Consider the following 22,601-nt stretch of genomic DNA (forward strand, 5'->3'; position numbering starts at 1 on the left):
TTTTTAAATATTCGATTTAATAAAATTTTGAAACCATACTTTTTCAATACCTACCACAAATTATTTTTCGCGCTGCTTATTTCATGAAAAAACATTCTAAAATTTTCCTTCAGTTTTCATTCAAAGCGTTTTGATAAAGATAATTTATATAACGTTAAATGTAAATTGTATTAACTTGATGAGTTCGTGTGGCACGAGAAAATGAAAAAAAAACATAGAATTTTTAGAATTGAGTTCGAGAGACGAAGAAAAAATTTCCAGAGGCTCTTCGCGGCGTGTTAAATTATAAAGGGTGTGTCGGGGGTGCAGGATGCATCGATGTGTGCGAAACACTCGTCGGTCTACAAGTGCGCGAGGACGATATCGCAAACATACGACATATGACGTCCACTCTTTCGACGCTCGTCAAACAAGTAACTCGAGATCGAAGACCGTGCAGTTAACATCCCGCTGTGCGATGAATTTCGATTTGATCTACCCTTTATTCCTAGGAGGGCCACGTTTAATATCGTTGTAGATGATCGATTAGGTGGAGCGTGGAAATTTTTTTTTTTTACGACGACACGAGGCAAAATGCGGCGCGATATTAATAATTTACATTCAAGAGACGATTCGCTCATTAAAATTCACTCTTCTTTCTAAATTAAATACAGACATAATTACAAAAATTATTTTTAATTATTTTTATACATATATTATAGTTCTGATATATTTCTTATATTTAACGATATTTTCAAAAATTTACTATTAAAAGATTTTCCAGAATAATACAATTTTTTACGTGGAACTTGAATTTGATACTTAAAATTTGAGACAGAGAAAAAAATAAAAGAAGGGTAAATAATAATTGAGAGATTTTCTGAAAGATATAATTTTGATATCCTAAGATTAGATTCCTCGCACGAGGGCAAGCTAAATCAATTACGTCACTGTCCCCTTCTTCTCTCCAATCGCTTCGCGCTCTTCTTATTTTAATTCATCATCCCTTCGCACGCGCCCCTCTCGCCACGAAGTGGCAAAAGGGCGACGATGCGGCGTGTGTATATGCGCGCGAGTCGATAATCCGAACGTGCGTGAGAGAATAAAATAAAAATAGCCGGCTCGTCGCGCGCGAGAGAACGGCTGTAACGTAATTTCTTCTGCCGCTGCGCTGCGCCGATCGGAAATCGAATCTCGGCGCGATTTTCAGCGAGCGCCCGACATTTTCAATGACAATAGCCCGTGGTCTGCAGCGAGCGAGATCGGTCTCCGAGTCTACTATTCAGTCGCTATTTTCGTGATAGAAACGGTGAATACATATAGGCATCCGAAGGATTCTCCCTTGGGATCAGAAACAAATTAAACAACACTGGAATTCATTTGCATATTTAATATTTAAAAAAAAAATGAAAATAAAATAGCGAAAAAAATTAAATTTTCAAAAACTTAAGAAAGAATGAGCATTCGATGGAAGATTCCCCCTTGGAATCAGAAACAAATTAAACAACACTGGAATTCATTTGCATATTTAATATTTAAAAAAAAATAAAATAAAATAGCGAAAAAATTAAATTTTCAAAAACTTAAGAAAGAATGAGCATTCGATGGGAGATTCCTCCTTGGAATCAGAAACAAATTAAACAACACTAGGAATTCATTTGCATATTTAATATTAAAAAAAAAATGAAAATAAAATAGCAAAAAAATTAAATTTTCAAAAACTTAAGAAAGAATGAGCATTCGATGGGAGATTCCCCCTTGGAATCAGAAACAAATTAAACAACACTGGAATTCATTTGCATATTTAATATTTAAAAAAAAAATGAAAATAAAATAGCAAAAAAATTAAATTTTCAAAAACTTAAGAAAGAATGAGCATTCGATGGGAGATTCCCCCTTGGAATCAGAAACAAATTAAACAACACTGGAGTTCATTTGCATATTTAATATTTAAAAAAAAAATAAAAATAAAATAGCGAAAAAATTAAATTTTCAAAAACTTAAGAAAGAATGAGCATTCGATGGGAGATTCCCCCTTGGAATCAGAAACAAATTAAACAACACTGGAGTTCATTTGCATATTTAATATTTAAAAAAAATAAAAATAAAATAGCGAAAAAATTAAATTTTCAAAAACTTAAGAAAGAATGAGAAATATATAAGAAACAAAAAAATGTAATTATCCCCCTGGAAAAAATCCTCGAGGCGCATACACGGTGGCGATCGAGGACTTGCAAATTAATGATTGCAACTCGAGCTTGAAAACAGAGTGATATTTTGAGAAGGAGAAATGTATGCTTCAGTTATTTATTTGTCACGTGAGGTCTTCGTCATTTTTATCTGACTGTTTTTAGCGAAAAATCGGAGGAAATTGAGCGACCTCGTTGAATATCTCCAGTCAGTTCTCTGTTTCCTGTGTTTAGCGTGATGGAAAACCTGATCGAGTGTCCGAGAAAATATTTTTAGCAGAGAAAGCCGCGGAAAGAGACATTTAATATACTATATATCTCCGGATCGTCGAAGTAGAAGATTTAATTTATGAAATGGAAAATATGTGTCTCTCCCGCAATGTATAAACTTAACACACGCGTATACACACGGATAAGTTTAAATAATTAAATAAATTATTATAATAGACCGAAATGGATATAGCGAGGGAGAGAAAAAGGGAGCCCTTCCCTTTTAGAGTTAATAGCAATTTAAAAATTAGAGGATTAAGGCAATTAATTGCGAGGCGGCGAGGATTATATGAACGTTATCCGGAGAACGTAAAAATACTGTAGGTGTGATATATTTGTTCATTCTCTCTTTCTCTTTCTCTTGTTACTTTTAAACGAACTGCTATTTTCGATCGATCACCGGTAAATTATACCGACCCAGCCTAATTGCGCTCTTTACATAATTATCAGGGCGCAATGCATACGCACGTGTGCCTTATTTTCGCCCTTTATTTTAGACAATGTCGAGAAATAATTGTTTATAAAATTAGAATTTCTCGGCGAAGCCCATAATTAATTATAAGACACGTCTTAATTAATTACTCAAATTATGTTAAAATATGGAATCTTTAAAGAACCTTTTTTAGAATGTTTACATTATCGATATTAATATTAATTTTAATATTTTACTTCTTTTTCGTATCAGATGATAAGAAATTAATAGAAAATAAAAATGTTGCGATTAATTTTATGATTTATAGTTTAAAGTATTATATAAATATGTACATTCAGTATAAGAAGGCAAAACTGATTAATAATCATGTTTTCGAATCGGAATAGAATTAACTTGTTTTACATCTCTAAATTTATATTCAGTCATGAGGAACACATTCGAATAATATTATTGCAGTTTTTATCCAACAGAGTAAAATCTTCTTTTTTTAAATATAAATTTTACGTCGGGACAAAATGTTGATTGAAAAATTTCATTTTAACAAATGCTTTTTACTAAGAGATGAGCGAGAAATCTTGTTATTGATATTAATATTAATAGCAATAATGTAAAATGTGTATCGCTGATGAATAAAAATTTAAATATTTTCGCAAATGATGTTCTGTTGAGAAAAATATTAAAACAAAATGTATTTTTTCATTTTCTCTCTCAAAGTCGAGTCGGAATTTTATAAAATAATATTTTCTTTACTCTGTAGAGAGAAAAATCTATCGAAACTGAAGTAATTTTGGTTCGGAATCTGGTCTTTCTTTATATAATATTTTAATATAAATTATTATACATATAATATTATATATATATATATATATATATTAATATATATTATTATATATAATATTTAAATATAATTTAACTATTAAATATATAATATTAATATAAAATATATAATATTAAATATAATATTACATATAGTATTAAATAATATTAATAATAATTCTATAAATATGATTTTGCTTCGAGATTTGGGCATGCTTCTCTAAAAAGCGCCTTTAATCCCCGAGGTTCGGGTACGCTTCTCTAAAAAGCGCCCTTAATCCCCGAGGGAGAGAATAATACAGTATCTATCTATCTATATAATATTACGTATAATATTAAATATAATATTAAATATAAAATAATATGAGAAATATATGATTTTGCTTCGAATCCCTAATGCATTACGGCTACTTTTGCTCACCTGCGACTCTATGTCGGACACCTCCTGACGATAGATCAGGATGTCGTGGAGGGTGTTCGCGGTCTGCACGATCAGGGCGAGGATCGGTATGAAGGGTAGCACCAGCATCTGCAGCAGCTGGATCCGTCGACCGCGACGGTGGGCCGGATCGGTCGCGCGGGCCCAGCACGACTTCTTCCGGTTCGCCTTGGTCCCCGAAATGTCGTCCGACGACAGACTCCTCACGGAGCTCACTTCCGCCACGCAGGAGCCGTTGCGCGGCGACATGCTGAAGAGATATCGCAGTGAAAATTATATCTCGCGGTCATTCAATTTATTTCTTTCCGGGGACTTTGTGAGAAATTATTGCGGAGAAGGAAATTCGTTTCGTACTCTCGACGCATGCTGAATATTTACACGCGGGATGTCTGGAAAAATGTGACTTATGTATAAACGGAGTGAAATAGGGAATTCAATATTTATTTGCAAGCGCCGAAAAATACATATTGCAGACAAATAGTATATTACAGGGAATACAGGCTATATATTATATCAAGAAAAAGAGCATTAGTGATAATAATGATATAGTGCACAGCAAAAGAAAAAGAAGCATAGCATGCGTCATTGTTTTAATTATAGTGTGAAAAATTCTAGAATTCTAGAATCGTTTTGAATATGATTATCGAATTAAACGGACTGTGTAAAATATAAAATTATATATAATTCGATAATCTTTGAGACTTTTAGATTGAATAATCTAAAAATATTTCAGAAATATGTAACCCACAAAAAAGATTGGAAAATATAAGAAAGAAAGGAGTCGACTCGAGAATCCGAGGAATCGAAAATATCTAAAATTCCATGATTCGACAGGCCGAAAATATAATAGAACAATTGAATAATCCGGATATATGGATATGTGATCGTTGTATAATTGCTAATTTTTATCTATAATTATTTATTCATTTATACACAGAGAGAATTTCATCCTTAGAATTTGTATCCTGAAAATCATGGTAATCGTTTTATACGAGTTTCTCTGATTAATATTTACCATAATAAAAATATTAATATCTGTCACAATAAGATATAAAATGTGTTTGATTAATTTTATTAATACATTTATTAATATTTTTATTGCGGTAAATATTAATCACAGAGAAACTCTTATAAAATTCTTCCAAAATCATATATTGTCTCACGATCACCATTATTTTCAGGATAAATTCTAACATAAAATTCTTTCCGTGTATAATTGGAAATAAATTCTGTTTATTTAATAGCATCTCATTATTTTAATTATAGTGTGAAAAATTCTAGAATTCTAGAATCGTTTTGAATATGATTATCGAATTAAACGGACTGTGTAAAATATAAAATTATATTATAATTCGATAAACTTTGAGACTTTTAGATTGAATAATCTGAAAATATTTCAGAAATATGTAACCCACAAAAAAGATTGGAAAATATAAGAAAGAAAGGAGTCGACTCGAGAATCCGAGGAATCGAAAATATCTAAAATTCCATGATTCGACAGACCGAAAATATAATAGAACAATTGAATAATCCGGATATATGGATATGTGATCGTTGTATAATTGCTAATTTTTATCTATAATTATTTATTCATTTATACACAGAGAGAATTTCATCCTTAGAATTTGTATCCTGAAAATCATGGTAATCGTTTTATACGAGTTTCTCTGATTAATATTTACCATAATAAAAATATTAATATCTGTCACAATAAGATATAAAATGTATTTGATTAATTTTATTAATACATTTATTAATATTTTTATTGCGGTAAATATTAATCACAGAGAAACTCTTATAAAATTCTTCCAAAATCATATATTGTCTCACGATCACCATTAATTTCAGAATAAATTCTAACATAAAATTCTTTCCGTGTATAATTGGAAATAAATTCTGTTTATTTAATAGCATCTCATTATTTTAATTATAGTGTGAAAAATTCTAGAATTCTAGAATCGTTATGAATATGATTATCGAATTAAACGGACTGTGTAAAATATAAAATTATATTATAATTCGATAAACTTTGAGACTTTTAGATTGAATAATCTGAAAATATTTCAGAAATATGTAACCCACAAAAAAGATTGGAAAATATAAAAAAAAAAGGAGTCGACTCCAGAATCCGAGGAATCGAAAATATCTAAAATTCCATGATTCGACAGGCCGAAAATATAATAGAACAATTGAATAATTCGGATACATGGATACGTGATCGTTGTATAATTGGAGCTCAAAAGCCATGGGAGGTAGATTCGATTAAAAATCCATTATCAGCTAGCTCGATTGTTTCGCGGCGGAATTGTTCGCGATGAGGGTCGAGCTTTTATTTCCGACTTGTTGGGACGATACGTCACCTCGTACGTCCGAGCTTTCGCAATCACGATAATAATGACAAGCTGACGGATAACAAGTCCGCCGCCCCGTGGGTCTCTGTAATTAAACGCGATGCGAGCATGGAGATGCTTTACAATCACGCTACCTCGCGAAAAAAAGAGAGCTTTTCCGTGCAAAGCCTTGCAATTGCGAACTTGCAATTTGAACTCGATAACAGAGAGCGTAACTGTGTCCTATCTTTCTTTCCCTTCCTCCCTTTTTTTTTAAATAATCACGTAGCCTGTTACTCTCAGTGTATCAAATCTAGAAACTCGACGCGCCTTCCTTTTTTTTCCTCACTTCGATATCTGTCTTCTTTTCGTTATATTGAATTCCGAAGAGAAATAAAGCAATGTCTGACTATCGGTGTCACTGAGGATTAAGGGAAATAAGAGAAAAAAAATTTGTCTTATTAAAAATTAGATCATATTTTGGTGGGAACGTTTCGAATTAAATTTCTCCGAGAGTCTTCCCTTTTGAAACGACGAACAAAAGGTGAAAGTTTCGTTTCTTATTCCCATATCTCGATTTCCACGAAACATTTTTAGTGGATAAATGATATTACGCGTTAAAGTGGATCAATTTCATTTTGCCACGATTTATTCTACCGTTAAATCGAAATGGCTCGTAAACGCAGCGCGAGAACTGGAATTCACAGTGCGAGGAAAATTCCCAAAGGTAAAATAAAAATACTTTGCTACCGCGCTCTGTTTCATCTCTCTCTTCTATCTCGCCTCGTTATTTTCAGAATTCACGAGAGACACAGAGAAAGGGATAAGCGATTTCAACGAGTCTCTGACTATCGTTGCGAGTCTTTGATGTCGCTCCCGAAGGTGGTAAAGTCAAAAGCTGCGGTTCAGAGCAACATCGTCTTTCTGAATAACGTCGTGATTGTAACATGAGTCTACACATTGGGAAGGAAAAAATTAATAATCCGCCGATATATATTCTTTTGCTTGTCAACGGCAGGAAACTGCCGTCATCATAAAGCGGAGGCGAAATTGACGCAATAGTATATTAATTTCACGTTGAAGTAAAAAAAAATCACCATCTAACGCGCTTCTGCAAAAGTAATCGATAAATTACATATAGGTTCCTTTAAGTTTTTTTTTAGCTTCAAACAGCTTGAAGATCCGAAAAGAATTCTATTTTTAATTTTAGATATATTTTTTCTATTCTTCTAATTTTTTTATTGTAATTCCCAATTTCCAACTATTCCGATCTCGGATTTTTTGCGACGCAATATTTGTATTTTTATATTCTCTGGATTATTACGTCTTTTTGAAATGAAAAATTCATTCCTGTCCAAATTTAATTAAACACTTATTCATCTCTTTAAGCGTTTAATTTTTCTAATTTTAGGAAGTAATTTAGGAAATTTTCATAAGAAATTCTTTCTTTGATTTTTATTTTGAATATTTGTATTAAAGTATCGACTATTATTAATAACACAAATTATTAATAATACAAATATTCAAAATGAAAAACAAAGAAAGAATTTCTCATCTATTATTAATATACTATTATCTACTATTAATATACTATTATTAATAGTCGATACTTGAATGCAAATATCCGAAATAAAAAGGAAAAAAGAATTTCTTATCAAAGCTAAATTATTTCCTAAAATTAGACAAATTAAACGTTTGAAGGAATGAATAAGTATTAATAGTTATTAATCTCTTGTACGGTACGAATATTGTACATCTTAAGTTCTTGGACAGTCTAAGGGAATCGCTTTCTTGGTGACCAGTCCTGGCCACCGAGGATTGTAACGCGATGCACAAAATGTGCAGCTCAGTTCCACTACCCTTTGCCTTCGCGCGTAGTAACACAGTAATAAACTGCACTACAACAACGTCGATGCATATAATCTAATGGCGTGTTGCCGTTGCCTGTTCTGGTAAGGGTAAGAGAGAGGACGGTCACCTTACAGGCAATTAATTGCAACTGAGCGCTTTCCTCTACATCGGCAACTTTGTATCGAAATCTAGTAACTTGTATCGATTTATTCAATTAATTTAATGTTCATCGAAAATCTGAAATGTACCTCCATATCCAGTGAATTTTGATATATTTTCTCTTGCAAGAAGATCCATCCCGGTAAACAAAATTTTACATATAACAATATAAAATTATATAGAGAAATATATAAAATTATACATATAATCGCAAAATTATATATGAAATATGTCCATACATAATTAGATAAACGTGTTTCTTACATATAATTATATAAATTTATATATATAATAAATAAGTATTTCTTCATATATATAAATATAATTATGTATAAAAATGGACATATTTCACATATAATTTTACGATTATATGTATAATTATACAATTATTTATATATAATTATATATAAACAATTTTTTCCCAGGATGGAAATAATACTTATAATATTTCTTCTCAAACAAATTTTTGAACGACAGAGATAGGCATAAAATAGATGAGAGTATCTAAAATGAAAAATGGAAATATTTACGTTTATGATTATTTGTGTTTTTTATGCTATAAATTATTTATTAAATTATTTTTTTTCTCTCGTCTCTCAGCGTACAAAAATAGTTAATATAAAATAATCATATCTCTATGTTAATTAAAATCTTATTTGAAATAGTATTTTTTCTTAGAGTTTTTAAATAATTAATTGAAATAATCTTATTCTCTCTCATGGAAAATAAAATATTTAAATACTATTTCCATTTTTATACAAACGTATTATTTTTTTATTCCTTTCTTTCTTATAAACTTATCATTTTTAGAGTCTGCCTTTGTTCATATTTTATTAGATCATTAGAATTATTTTTAAGAACAAGAATAAAATAAATTTTTTTAGAAATAAATTAAAATAAAATTTTCAAATACGTAATACTTAAAATAGTATAAGAAAAGTAATATTTGAAATAAAAGCAAGTTTATTTATACAAGTCGAAATATTTAAAGTATTATGTCAAATGAAAAAAATTCTGCTAATTAATTTCTAAAATTACTATTTTAATTATTAACCTTAATTACTTTGTTTTAAATAAATATTTCATATATTTTTAGACTTTACACATCTTTTAAAGAAAATATTTTTAAATAAATATATTAAACCAAACTTTTTAAATAACTATTTTCAATTAAATAGTGATTTATCACATTCTATTTTTTTTAATAACTAGTAATAACTGAGATTATGAGAGGGAATTTGTGGAAACAAAGGAACCATGTCCGAGAAACTTTGAGAACCATTGAGTTAAGTCGATGGCGAACACATATTGGACTCTATATATAAGAACTTGCATTCTACGATAAACGTGTTCTCGAGTTTCGAGGACCAAAGTATTCTCGACGATGTAAAGATCGCTCTCGTATCGCTAATAAATCTGGCAATCAGAAATCTGAAAATTCACGGCAAGAATTAATTGAGAGACAGAGCATCAGAATGTTCGGAAAAATCATCAAAGAATTCACGAGTCTTCAGTCTTCATTGTTTGCTGGAACAATCTGTTTGATGAATTGTAAAATTCTAAAAATTTTAGCCAATTCATGTTCCGAGTTTGATATCTATGTTAGAATACAAAAGATTCGAGGAAATAAAGATTATATTCATCTTGCTTGATTGTGTTTGATATCTATGTTAGAATACATAAGATTCGAGAAAATGAAGATTATATTCATCTTGCGTCATTGTTCCAGGAATAAATCGTAAATTAATTATACGAGAATGCTAATTTTCGAAATCTCTCCCATATGCGCGTGACAATCTGGGACAAATGTCACATGATCGATGGACATTAAATTCGATGCTGACAAGAATGCAGCGGAGATTACAAAGAGGATATTTCTGTTCGTTTGAATATATTATTCATGTCATACATTTTTGATTTGATCAAAACGCACATGTGTTTATTGCAAGCGGATTTAAATAATTTAATGACTACAATTAAATTAATGAATAATATATACTCATTCTCTCTTTCTCCTTTACGTAGACATGTACATCAGGATATATCAGGATAATACGGATAATCAGGATAATATAGAAGAAAGTTAGAAATGCAGTATTTACTGCAATCGGCATAAAATCTAAAAGTAACATCTAAAAGTGCGTAACGATAATAAAATATAATATATATGTATATAAGCTGCTTTGAAGAATTTACGCGATTATTTACGCGAAAGAATTCCCTCTTATATTTTTATTATAAAAATATATACACACATATACAAAGACACATTTGATTTCTACTCAACATACACGAACTATAAATAAATAATAAATAATACTCAACTGACGAATATTATATATACGTATACTTGAGTGCCATACATTTTTCTTTGGAATCAAAGCAATTTCTATTTCTGGCCTGTGCGAATCCCACAATCGTGACGATCGAGCCACGTTGTTAGCTGGCAATCCCTTTCGCATGCAAGCTCCATCACGCACAACGGCGATCCGCGATCTGCAAAGCTGTCGAACAATGCAAATCGTCTAGAAGCTGCTCGAAAGCTGCTTTTCGTTATTGAGTGGCTGGGTGGATTAACGGCTTCGTCGCGTCAGGAAACTGAAACGCTCTCTCTATCCATCCCCTGCGTTGTAAAGCACATCCGGGGAGAATCTCGAGCTCGTTTGTATTTCCGAAGTAAGAGAGAAAGAGAGAGAGAGAGAGAGAGAGACATAGAGAGGGAGAGACTCTTGTAAACAAGTAGGATTAATTAAGCCCTTCTGCGCGTGGAATTATTCGCGCTATCGGCGAACGTTGCTTTATCGGAAAATCCCGCTTAACCCTTCGCTGCGAAAATTAATTATCTCGCGTTGTTGTTATTGTTGTTTACTTTGTAGTTTACGAAGAGGGGGAGACGCGATCGCGAACAATGTATTTGCGTGCAATACCTGGGGTTTAATAGCGTGCAGTTTGTACCCCGATTGCGATTGATGAAAACGGAAGTTCATGCGAGAGCTTATATTTAAGTTTGTTTGCGATGCAAAACCACAGGCATAAAACTGCGGTGTGATAAAATAGGTCCCCTCGGGTCTATCATATATTTCGTCCGATGAGTTTCTTCATTTTCAATTCATTCCCTCTTCATCATCGTCTTTTAATCCCTAATTGTCATTTTTTCTACATTAAATATTTTTGCAACACAAAGAGGATCTTTTCTTTTAGAATTTATTCTGAAAATCATGATAATCGTAGGACAAAAAATATTTTATTGTGATAGATTATTAATATTTTTTATTGTAGTAAATATTAATCAGAGAAACTCTTGTAAAATTCTTTCAATACCATATATTGACCCACGATCAAAAAACTGCGGTGTGATAAAATAAATCCCCTCAGGTCTATCATATATTTTGCCCGATGAGTTATTTACGCAATTTTAAATTTATTCCCTCTTGATGATCGTCTTTTAATCGCTAATTGTCATTTTTTCTACATTAAATATTTTTGCAACACAGAGAGGATCTTTTCTTTTAGAATTTATTCTGAAAATCATGATAATTATAGGATAAAAAATATTTTATTGTGATAGATTATTAATATTTTTTATTGTAGTGAATATTAATCAGAGAAACTCTTGTAAAATTCTTCCAATGCCATATATTGACTCACGATTAAAAAACTGCAATGTGATAAAATAGATCCCCTCAGGTCTATCATATATTTTGCCCGATGAGTTATTTACGCAATTTTAAATTTATTCCCTCTTGATGATCGTCTTTTAATCGCTAATTGTCATTTTTTCTACATTAAATATTTTTGCAACACAGAGAGGATCTTTCCTTTTAGAATTTATCCTGAAAATCATGATAATCATAGGAAAAAAAATATCTTATCGTGATAGATTATTAATATATTTTGTAATTGTAATTTTTTTCTACATTAAATATTTTTGCAACACAGAGAATCTGTTCTTTTAGAATTTATCCTGAAAATCATGATAATCATATAGGACCAAAAATATCTTATTGTGATAGATTATTAATATTTTTTATTGTAGTAAATATTAATCAGAGAAACTCTTGTAAAATTCCTCCAATACCATATATGGATCCACGATTATCATGATTCTCAGGATAAATTCTAAGAGAAAATTCTCTCTGTAAATGGATTCTTAAATTGTATCTTCAAGTTTAGAATCAAGTGAAGAGAAAGATTTTATTATTCGCTGACATTTTCTTCCGAAGTTTAATTCTATTTTTTACTATAAATTGAAAAATTGACTACAAAAATGTTCTCTCTCTCTCTCTCTCCTTTCTGACGGAAGTGATGATATATTGTGTACAACCATAGCTTAAAAGCACGTATATAGCGTTCGTGTCGAGCTGACACAACATCCTAAGCAACATGCATAATGCAGTTTCTCAGATGCTTCTGATACTCACTCTCGACACACAGCGAATGAACGTGCAGCCATTAGAAGCAAGCCCGGTAGAAGCCGGCGAGAAGCTCCAGAAAATGATCGCGTCGATCAGAGATCAGATCGGCGTGGCGAGAGAAAGGCGGGTCGTACGCGACATCATTTCGCTCTACATCACAGTCCTTCGATAAAATCAATCAAAATCCCTGATAAATCGCGAACCACCAACAAACGTCTCGTTGGTACCCCGAAGAGATCCTATATATAAATAGGACTATACCGAGTTCTACCAAGTTGCTCTCGGGTCATCGAGCCGCGTAAACCCGCCTTTCATCGTGCCGAGAGGTGTCCGATCATCAACCCTGCTTCTCCCTCCCTACTCCGGGAAACGACTAGATTCTAGTTGTATTCGTTTCCGGCCTCTCTAATATATACTCACTCGTTGTGTATGGTGAGCATGACTGCGGGCCGCAGCGGCGATGTCCGCCCTCGCTTCTCGATCTCGCTCTCTCGATCCCGATTCAATCCGGGGCCTGAATGGCACGGACACGGCCTCGCGAGCCTATTATCTCATAGAGGAGACGGCAGTCGTCGTTGCTCGTCCTGTCCATTCAGCCGCGACATAAAGGTGCGCGCGCGGTAAGGAGGGATGGGATGGTGTATACTCGTGAAAAAAATCTCTCTCTCAATGGCGACCGCTGCAAAATAATGCAAGCGACGCCTGCAATCGTCAGCGCGAACGCGCGGACGATCAAAGCGTCCGATCACTTTTCGGGGTGCTTTATATACAGGCCTCGATGGCTGCCTTTTTTTCTCTCGCTCGCATTTCTCGTTAACACCCTCATCCCGGGAAACCAATTTTTATATGTAACAGTAGGAAATTATATAGAAATATATCAAGTTATATACATATTATCGCAAAATTATATATGAAATATGTCCATATATAATTAGATAAAAGTGCTTTATATATATAATTATATAAATTTATATATATATATATATATATAATAGATAAATATTTCTGCATACGTATAAATATATATAATTTGACATGATTATATATAAACCTTTATAATTTATATATATATAATTATGTATAAAAATGGATGTATAATTTTACGATTATATGTCTAATTATACAATTATTTCTATATAATTATACATATATAAAAAAATTTTCCCGGGCTTCCAGTTCTCGGTGATGTCAATTGCGATATTTTTTTCTTTTTGGAAAAGTGTTTGGACTATTTTATTTCGATCCAATGTTCGCGCGCTTGTCGCGAGCCTTCATTTATAAAATGTAACGCGGAGATCAAGTTGATCAATCGCAACTATGTCAAGTGTCCTTGAAATGGAAAGCTGGCTCATGAGTAAAATCCTGCGTGTTAAAGATCTCTCATTTTACGATTTTAATGGCGACGAAACAAAGAGGAAATCAAATATCTATTGGAAAAAGCGCGGAAGGTATTTTAAATTACGAAGAAAGGGCATTTTTATTTTTTCTTTCGAAATTTGCCGTAATGAAATTTTGATTTAATTCAGAGTGAATCTCGCGCGCGAATTTTAAGAAATTTCGAATGAAAATTAGAGTAAAAGGCGAAGGCTCCATTTACTAAGAGTCCATTGCTGTTAAAGGTATCCACAGAAAAGTATTTCTGTGCTTCACGACAACTCGCCTGTTACTTGTTGTCGAGTGTATCTAAGTGGCTCTTGAATCTAATGTCATGATAGAAAGTCGGCGAGGCTTGAAAGCAGAATTCTATGTAACGCGTTTTCCGGTGGACGAAAATTCTATTAACTTATTCTCGTAAGAGTAAGATGTTGCTAAGAATTTTTCTTGAAATTATTTATCCAATTTTTAATTATCTTCGATATTACAATTAAATTATCTTCACAATCGTTGAATTAATTTTTATCGCTATTTCTATTTCAATACTGACAAGAAATAATTAAAAAACTGTCTTATTTAAAATATTAAGAACAGTTTATCAATTATTATGTTATAAGTCTTTTAATGTTAAATACTCGTCAATTATATGCATAATATATATAAACTAAACATATAATTTTTAGGCATTAGTTAAGAACGCGATTATCGTTTGAAATATTGAATATTGATCTTATTTTGACATTATGATTATTCGTCGTAATAAATCTAATTTTGTGATATATATATATCGTACGGATAAATGTACAATGGTCTATTATTCCAGAGAGCTTTATTCGATTTGGCATACTGATAACAACCCTGTTCCAAATGTCGCGCACACGTAAAACGAAAGTTCATTGGTGCGTATCAATCAATTATTAATTAATTGCTCGGTCAATTGACCTATCAACAGTATATATCGAGACACGTGCTAAGATCGAATGTTAGGGTCCAGTTACTGATTGGATTTGCGGCTTTTGAGCAAATGTTGACGAAATTTATCGAACAATCAGAATCGACAGATATACGAATATACAGATATACGATAATAAACGAACCGGAATTTGCGAATTCAATATCGTAAATGAATATTTCGCGTTTTATTCATCTGACTGTAAAAATCTATCTGTGACGAAATGATGAATTGCGACAATATAAAGAAAATAAATCCGAATTGACGAAATTTATGAAATTTATTAAATTACTTTAACTAAAACTGTTTCAACTTTGCAAAATTAAACAATGCGATATTTTGGCAAAAATTTAGAAGACCTACATTTATATGCTCGATACTTGATACACTTAATCATTTTGTGGAGCTTATGAGAGATAAAAGAAAAAGAAATTGCTCTCTTCGAAACATATCGTAACTTCTTCCATCTACTTCTTGTTCACGATACGAAGTGATGATGGTTGGTTGTTCTAGTTTTAAAGTATTGATATACGTCGATAAGATTATGTCAAGCAGCTGAGATCTTCCTCAAGTATCGCGAGAAACATCCATAATTCAGCGTTGTTCAAAAAAAAGGGACGAAACTTTTATGAATATCACGATCAAAAATACAAGCGTTTTGCTCGATACAAATTATCTTGTTCCCCATAAATCTTGTTTTTCCAACAATATCCATCAGTTGATCGTCAGGTCTGAAGGTTTAGTCAAGATAACACATTTTTCAGTATATATATCTCAGAACTCGGAATATTGAACACGTATTTTTTGAAGGGAGAAGGTAGAGCAATGTCTTGATCTGTTAAAGCCCAAGAAAAATGATTTTCTCACGAGTATATAATCTTCCCCTTTGTACAAAGTCCGTCAGGCGAGAAATTAACACGCCAGGAATAATCGATGAATCTTTATATCCACTGAGGGAGAAAGAAATCTTCCTTAGTAATAAAAATTAGCATCGTGCGATCTCTTCGATAAATATCATCACGCTAATCAAACGCGCCGCGCGGATTCGAAGCGTCATTAAAAATACATACGAAGAGAGAGTTAATTTGAACTTGAAAATATGCTATACCTCCGGGAAAAATTTTTTATATATAATTATATGTGAAATATGTCATATTTTTATACATAATTATATAAATTTATATATATAAATTATAAGGGTTCATATATAATCGCATATCAAATTATATATGAAACATATATATTTATATACATATATAAAGAAATACTTATTATATATATATATATATATATATATATATATATAAATTTATATAATTTATATAAAAAGCACTTTTATCTATGATTATGTATGGAGATATTTCATATATAATTTTATATTGTTATATATAAAAAATGTTTTCACGAGCCTAAACAATTTTCGCGATATTTCTCGCGAAGAGAGAGATCGATGAAGAAAAAAAAAATTTGCGCGTATACTAATTCTTCGATTCAATAACCCGAAAGTTAATCTTATCTCGGGGCTATTCTTCCCTCGCATCGGCGGATATCGACGGCGATCAAACGCAGAAGGGACATATGCTTCCGGTCTCGCGTTCGCGCGACTCGTTGACATTCATGCCGCTACGTCGGTTTTATCGATAGCCAGCACTACTGCCAGTAGTTCTCGCGATCGAATGGTGCTGACGTTATCACTTCCGCTCCGCCAGCCTTCGCAGACTCCGACTGCGCGCGCGTCTCGCAAATGATAACGACGTCATAATATCGATAACAAAAATAACGGCAAGGTCGAGCGTGTCTACGAGGGAAGAAGATTTGCTCGAGGCTAATTAGTTGAGAGATTATCCGATTGAGTAGACATTAGCTGGTAATTAAGACGGCATTTCTGTTCCCTCAAAATCGTATATCCAAAGTAATTACTTCTCCCAAAATTATCTCTCCACCGAAATTTTCTTAATTGGCAAAGATTTAACATTTGCAAAGTTAATTATACAGATGAGAGAATGTTCTCTTAAAATTTACTTTGAAAATTATCAAGAGTTTCTGCAATTAATATTTACCACAGATAAAAAATATTTATCTACCACAATAAGATGTAAAATATATTCAATTAATTTTACATATTAATATTTTTTATTGTGATATATTTTATTTTATTGTGTAATGTTTAATCAGAGAAACTCTTTGAAAATTCTTTCAATACCATGATTTTAGAGTAAATTCCAGAGAAAATTCTTTGTTTATAAAACTATTTTCTTTAATTGGCCAGCAAAATCTATGCACGAATTATATTATGTGTTCTATTATATGTTATGTATAAATACTATTGATAAAACATAGATAAATTTAAGATAAAAGATGCATAAAGAGAAGAACACGAACGATGTAATAAAATAGTTAATTATACAGATGAGAGAATTTTCTCTTAGAATTTACTTTGAAAATTACCAAGAGTTTCTCCGATTAATATTTACCACAGATAAACAAATATTTATCTACCACAATAAAATGTAAAATATATTCGATTAATTTGACATATTAATATTTTTTATTGTGGTAAATAATATTTAATCACAGAAAGACTTAATTCTTCCAATACCATGATTTTCAGGGTAAATTCCAAAAGAAAATTCTCCGTTTATAAATCTATTTTTTTTAATTGGCCAGCAAAATCGATGTGCGAATTATATTATGCGTTCTATTATAAGTTATATATAAATACTATTGATAGAACATAGACAAATTGAATAAGATAAAAGATGCAAAAAAAGAGAAGAATACGAACGATGTAATAAAATAGTAATAAATAATGACTCTTCGAAAAGCAAGCTATGGAATGTAATTAATGGGATTACAAGTAGCGGGTTCGTCTGGCAACTCGGCTGTTAATTAAGCTAGAGTTCCTAGACCACAGTCATGTGCGTGTGAATGTGATTCCAGCTGACTCTCTCCGTGCAACTGAGTTGCGTCTGGTTCACAACACGTCCCTGTCTAATGTTTTAGCGAGTCAGACAACGACGGACGAGGCATAAATTACTACGCATTTATGTCTCGCCACGTATACCGGGAGGCAGCGAAGCGAAATCCAATTATGATCCCGAAGGACGAGATGATGCTCGCAGCATCCGTCTTCCCTTCGGCTTCTACGCTTCCTCGGGAGGAAACATTTGCATCGATAATTGCGATCAACTGACACTGACCATCCCGTAAAACGTAGCTATCAAGGAAATTAGGGCACGCAGTTGAAAATTTTGTATTAAATATTTAACAGATATCACATCGTGTCCCGAACGGTCCACAGAAATTTTCGTGTTAATTTAATATAATATATGGATGTCTTGAATGGCGACACAAATACTGTGTTTATATTTTAACATAAAATAAATGCAAAATTTTAAGTAATTTAAAATTTTGTGTAAAATTAACATAGTTTTAATGTAAAAATTAACTAAAAATATATTAATTTTATCATCTCCACTTATATTATAAAATGGAAAATCAACATTTTTTTCTGTACATTTTAACAGATAAATCTTGTCATTAATAAAGCAGAACATATTTATTGTGTAAAATTAAAAATAGATATACATTGTATTATTTTTACATCTTTTCACAGTTGTTTTAATAATTTAACGTTTAAGTTGAATTACATCACAACAGCAATATGTTAAATTAACACATGAATGTGTTAAATATTTAACACAAAAATTTTAATGGAGACCGTGTTTAACAAGAAAACACATCCTATTATGCACAGATATTTTCCGTGTGTTTTTTTTATTTACAATAAGAAGCTAAATATTTTGCGACAAATTTTAAATTGATTTTTGTTCTTAGATCTGTCAAAGGTAAAATCCTTTTAAATGAATGTTACGTAGCTATGTCTTACACACGCGCTAAATTATTTATCCAATCTGCCTCTCGGATACGGAAACCTAGTTAAGTACGGTTAGTTAAGCGACGTTGACGCGAGCGTCTTTCAAAGGACTCTCGTCTCGTATAATAAGTAACAACGCTCTTAATAGCACGCGTTAGAGCGAATGAAGTCGTTGCTCCTTTCACGAACTTCCGCGGTCGCGATTGCGCGACGAGATCGCAAAGCTTTTCTAACGAAAACAAAAGGCGGGACCTGATTTTTTGCATTTACACAATTAAACTTGTTGGTTCGCGAACCACCATTGTGTCGCAAACTAAGTTATAATAATGTTACTCTCGAAACAGAACGTGAAAAGCATGACGGATTCTCTGTGTTGCTACGAGATAATTATTCAGGACGTGAAAAGATTCGCCGAATATAATATTAATGTAGGTAAGTATACCAATATTGTTGAATTCTACATATTTTTATAATACATATCATGTATAATTAGTGTCATTATTATATTATATTATTTATGTCATTCTTTGATAATTTTATAATACATATCATGTATAATTAGTGTCATTATTATATTATATTATTTATGTCATTCTTTGATAATTTTTTAATTATCTATATATGATTATGCTGCTATATTATTTATTATGTATTTTATCATTCAAAGAAGGAAATGATAAAGTGTCAAATACGCGTATTCGACTAATGATGACATCTAAATGAAGATATATATATATGTTGCATTTTATATATAAAACATGCATTAAAGTGTCAACAAAATATTAAATATTGATGCATCGACGGGTCACCATTAACGGAACTCTACTGCTTTCGTGATACACATAAAGAGATTATAAGATTTAATTGCTACCGTAATGATCATATCATACATAGAAAGTATTTTCATCCATTAACCGGGATTAACACCGATTGACGACCCACTGGTGTAATACATCATATTTTCATAATAGTTACAAACTCCGCGCATATCTTAAAATGTTATGACATGAAAAATTGTAACAAGTTCGAAACTCTGAAAATATTATTTCCAAATAAGCCGAGACTAGTAACAGGCTTTCATTATAAGTGTATTTGCAAAAATTGCTTATTGCTCCCCCATATTTCGAATATATTTTCAAAAATTAGCATTTTAAAAAGATTATTATCCAAAGATTTATTTCTGAAATTTTATATTCTTGACGCTATTATTATTTTGATATTATTCGCAATTTTTCTGTGTCAAGTTGCCCTTATTTATTTTTTAACAATGGCACATGTTCGTCATTGAAGCAATATTAACGAAGCAATAATTTTATAAGCGACATAATTGAGATAAGCGAACTTTTTGAGAAATTACCCGACAGTTTGAGAACTAATTAATCGAATTTTCACTCGACAATATTCACCGGTGGGCCGAAGTGCATCGTGCAAGGGTGACATCCAAAAAGGGGATGCGGGTGCACTTTCGCCGAGGTCAGCCTTCGTTTTGATAGGGGAATACGTCGAAAGGAGCGTCTCGCGCACATCTTAATAAAGAAAATTGATCTTACGCGTGTACAATCGAGAAGAACGAGGGACACGTGGTCGAAGTCTCGAGTTCTTTGTCCTCTTTCTGTTTATCTTTTTCTTTATCGCCCACTTCTACCTGTATCTCTCCTCCTTTGCCTATTCTGTACCTCTGGCCCCAGAGAGAAAGCACTTGAGCCAGAAAACTCGATTTTTCAGAGAAAGGACTTATACGACTGATATCTCACTTATCTAACCGTTTAGTAACGAAATATATTTCGAATATGATGCCGGAATTTTTATCAATATTTTGCGGAAAGATTTAATATCGATCGATAGATTAATTAGATATTTTTTTGTTTGACATTTTTATTCATATTATTAATAAAACATTGAATTTTTATCGCTTTAAAAATTTGAAACAAAGATTTTGCGAAAACAATTTTTCTCAATTATATATAATTATAATACTTGATTATATTTTATTATTTTGTAATTTTGTAAAACACATTAAATCAATTCGTACTACTGTTATATAGTCAGCACACGGTGAAATTTATTTAGTAAATTAATCGGACTTAATCGTCAAAACAATGTCTGTGCATTATTAAAAAAAAATAATAATAATAAATAAATCAAATGAAAATAAAATATATCTGTGAATCAATCGTTTCAGAAAGGAGATACTAGATTCCAAAATCCCTGTATTTTTCGCGAAAAAACACACAAAAAAGTATAAAAAATAGTATTAATACGATATTGCATATATATACGCAATCTCTATTACCATCTTATTTTATCGCTGCTCCTACTCGATGTCCCCTGCGTCAACGGCTGAAATAGATACCTTTCAACAACAACGTGTGTTTACATTAAGAAGAAAAAAAGAGAAGAATTTCTCATTTCTCTCTTTTCGAATAGCCCTTTCTAAAACGAGTGCTTCATTTACTCAAACTATTTACTTTTGGAGGCGATTGCGTCAAGTGCTTTTTCTTTGGAGATCGAAGAAATTAGATCTCTCCCTTCCTATCTCTCTCGCTCCCTCTTTCTCTTTTATCCCCCGCGAACCGAGCGCGACCGCGTTGCACGCGAGCCGATGCAGCCGTGTCGCCGGAGCAAACAGGTGTTCCCGCGTGGAATGCGCGACCGCATACTGAACGTCGACACGCGGCGACGGATCCGTCCCTTCCCTTCGGGGTGAGATTCCTCTTCGGCGCGCGCGTCTGCAACCCCGAGAGCGGCGCCACGTGAACCATCCCGATTGCGTGCAGATATTGGTTTGTAATCGTTTCATTTTAAACATCAATTTTCAAAAGGTTTTCGTAAAGACGTTGCTACTTCGTCTTGGATCATTCCGATGATTTTAGGTATGATTCTTTTTTTTTTAGTAATTTTCTAGTAATTACGTCGAATTAGCGATATCGGAAGCGAAAAATCGTGTCGACTTTGAATAACTTAATTCTCGTTGTCTCTATGTTATCTCGTTTTCATGGTTGATATATTGAGAATTTATTTTTTTTTTAATTATTTTTCATTGTTAGTAATAACTCAATTTACGCGTGTCCTATATTTTTAGCGAGAATGGATCTTATGATGATTGATCGATTGATTTTGTTGTTGTATAGTTAATATTTATTTTATTTCTTTTGCGAATCGGAAAAGGGACATTTTTTGGTATTTTTTTATCAATCTATTATATGGATGTAAAAAGGAAAATGAATTTATTTCGATATATTTTTCACACAAAGAAATATATATATTTTGTTTCTAACATTATGATTCGATATTTGTTGTGAAAAATTAAAAGAATATGCTGAATTAGTTTTCGAATTACAGAACGATTGAAAAAGAAGAATACTTCGCGGAATAAATTTTGAACAGCTTAATGATTGTGGTATTTTTTGAACGAATGTTGTTGCAACAGAATTATAATTTAAATCTTGATTACAAAAAGATATATTTAAAAATCAAAATCTACCCTTTGTGGACTATTCGATGTAAGATTTTATTT

The 22,601-nt window shown here is 31.9% G+C and overlaps 2 protein-coding genes across 5 annotated transcripts in view; one reads left to right on the plus strand and one right to left on the minus strand.

Moving 5' to 3' along the window:
- The window catches only part of LOC114941248 (uncharacterized), a 46,286-nt gene extending 24,539 nt beyond the window's left edge, over positions 1-21,747 (minus strand). For 2 of the 4 annotated variants that reach the window (XM_029316178.2, XM_085487974.1), the window contains exons 1-3: positions 21,553-21,747; positions 20,635-20,782; positions 4,109-4,376 (exon numbers count right to left, since the gene is read on the minus strand). In XM_029316178.2, the coding sequence (XP_029172011.2) occupies positions 4,109-4,376; positions 20,635-20,782; position 21,553 (417 nt within the window). In that variant the 5' untranslated portion in view covers positions 21,554-21,747. Of the gene's footprint in view, positions 1-4,108; positions 4,377-13,301; positions 13,561-20,634; positions 20,783-21,377; positions 21,438-21,552 lie in introns of those variants that run through there. The other 2 variants (XM_085487975.1, XM_085487976.1) reach the window with 2 other exon arrangements.
- Positions 1-22,601, plus strand: part of LOC114941238 (beta-keto L-gulonate decarboxylase) — a 50,801-nt gene that overhangs the window by 22,520 nt on the left and 5,680 nt on the right. The gene's annotated exons all lie outside the window — the stretch shown is intronic.

The sequence above is a fragment of the Nylanderia fulva genome, unplaced genomic scaffold (assembly GCF_048542155.1).
Source record: "Nylanderia fulva isolate GAGA-0341 unplaced genomic scaffold, ASM4854215v1 Scaffold6, whole genome shotgun sequence".
NCBI lineage: Eukaryota > Metazoa > Arthropoda > Insecta > Hymenoptera > Formicidae > Nylanderia > Nylanderia fulva.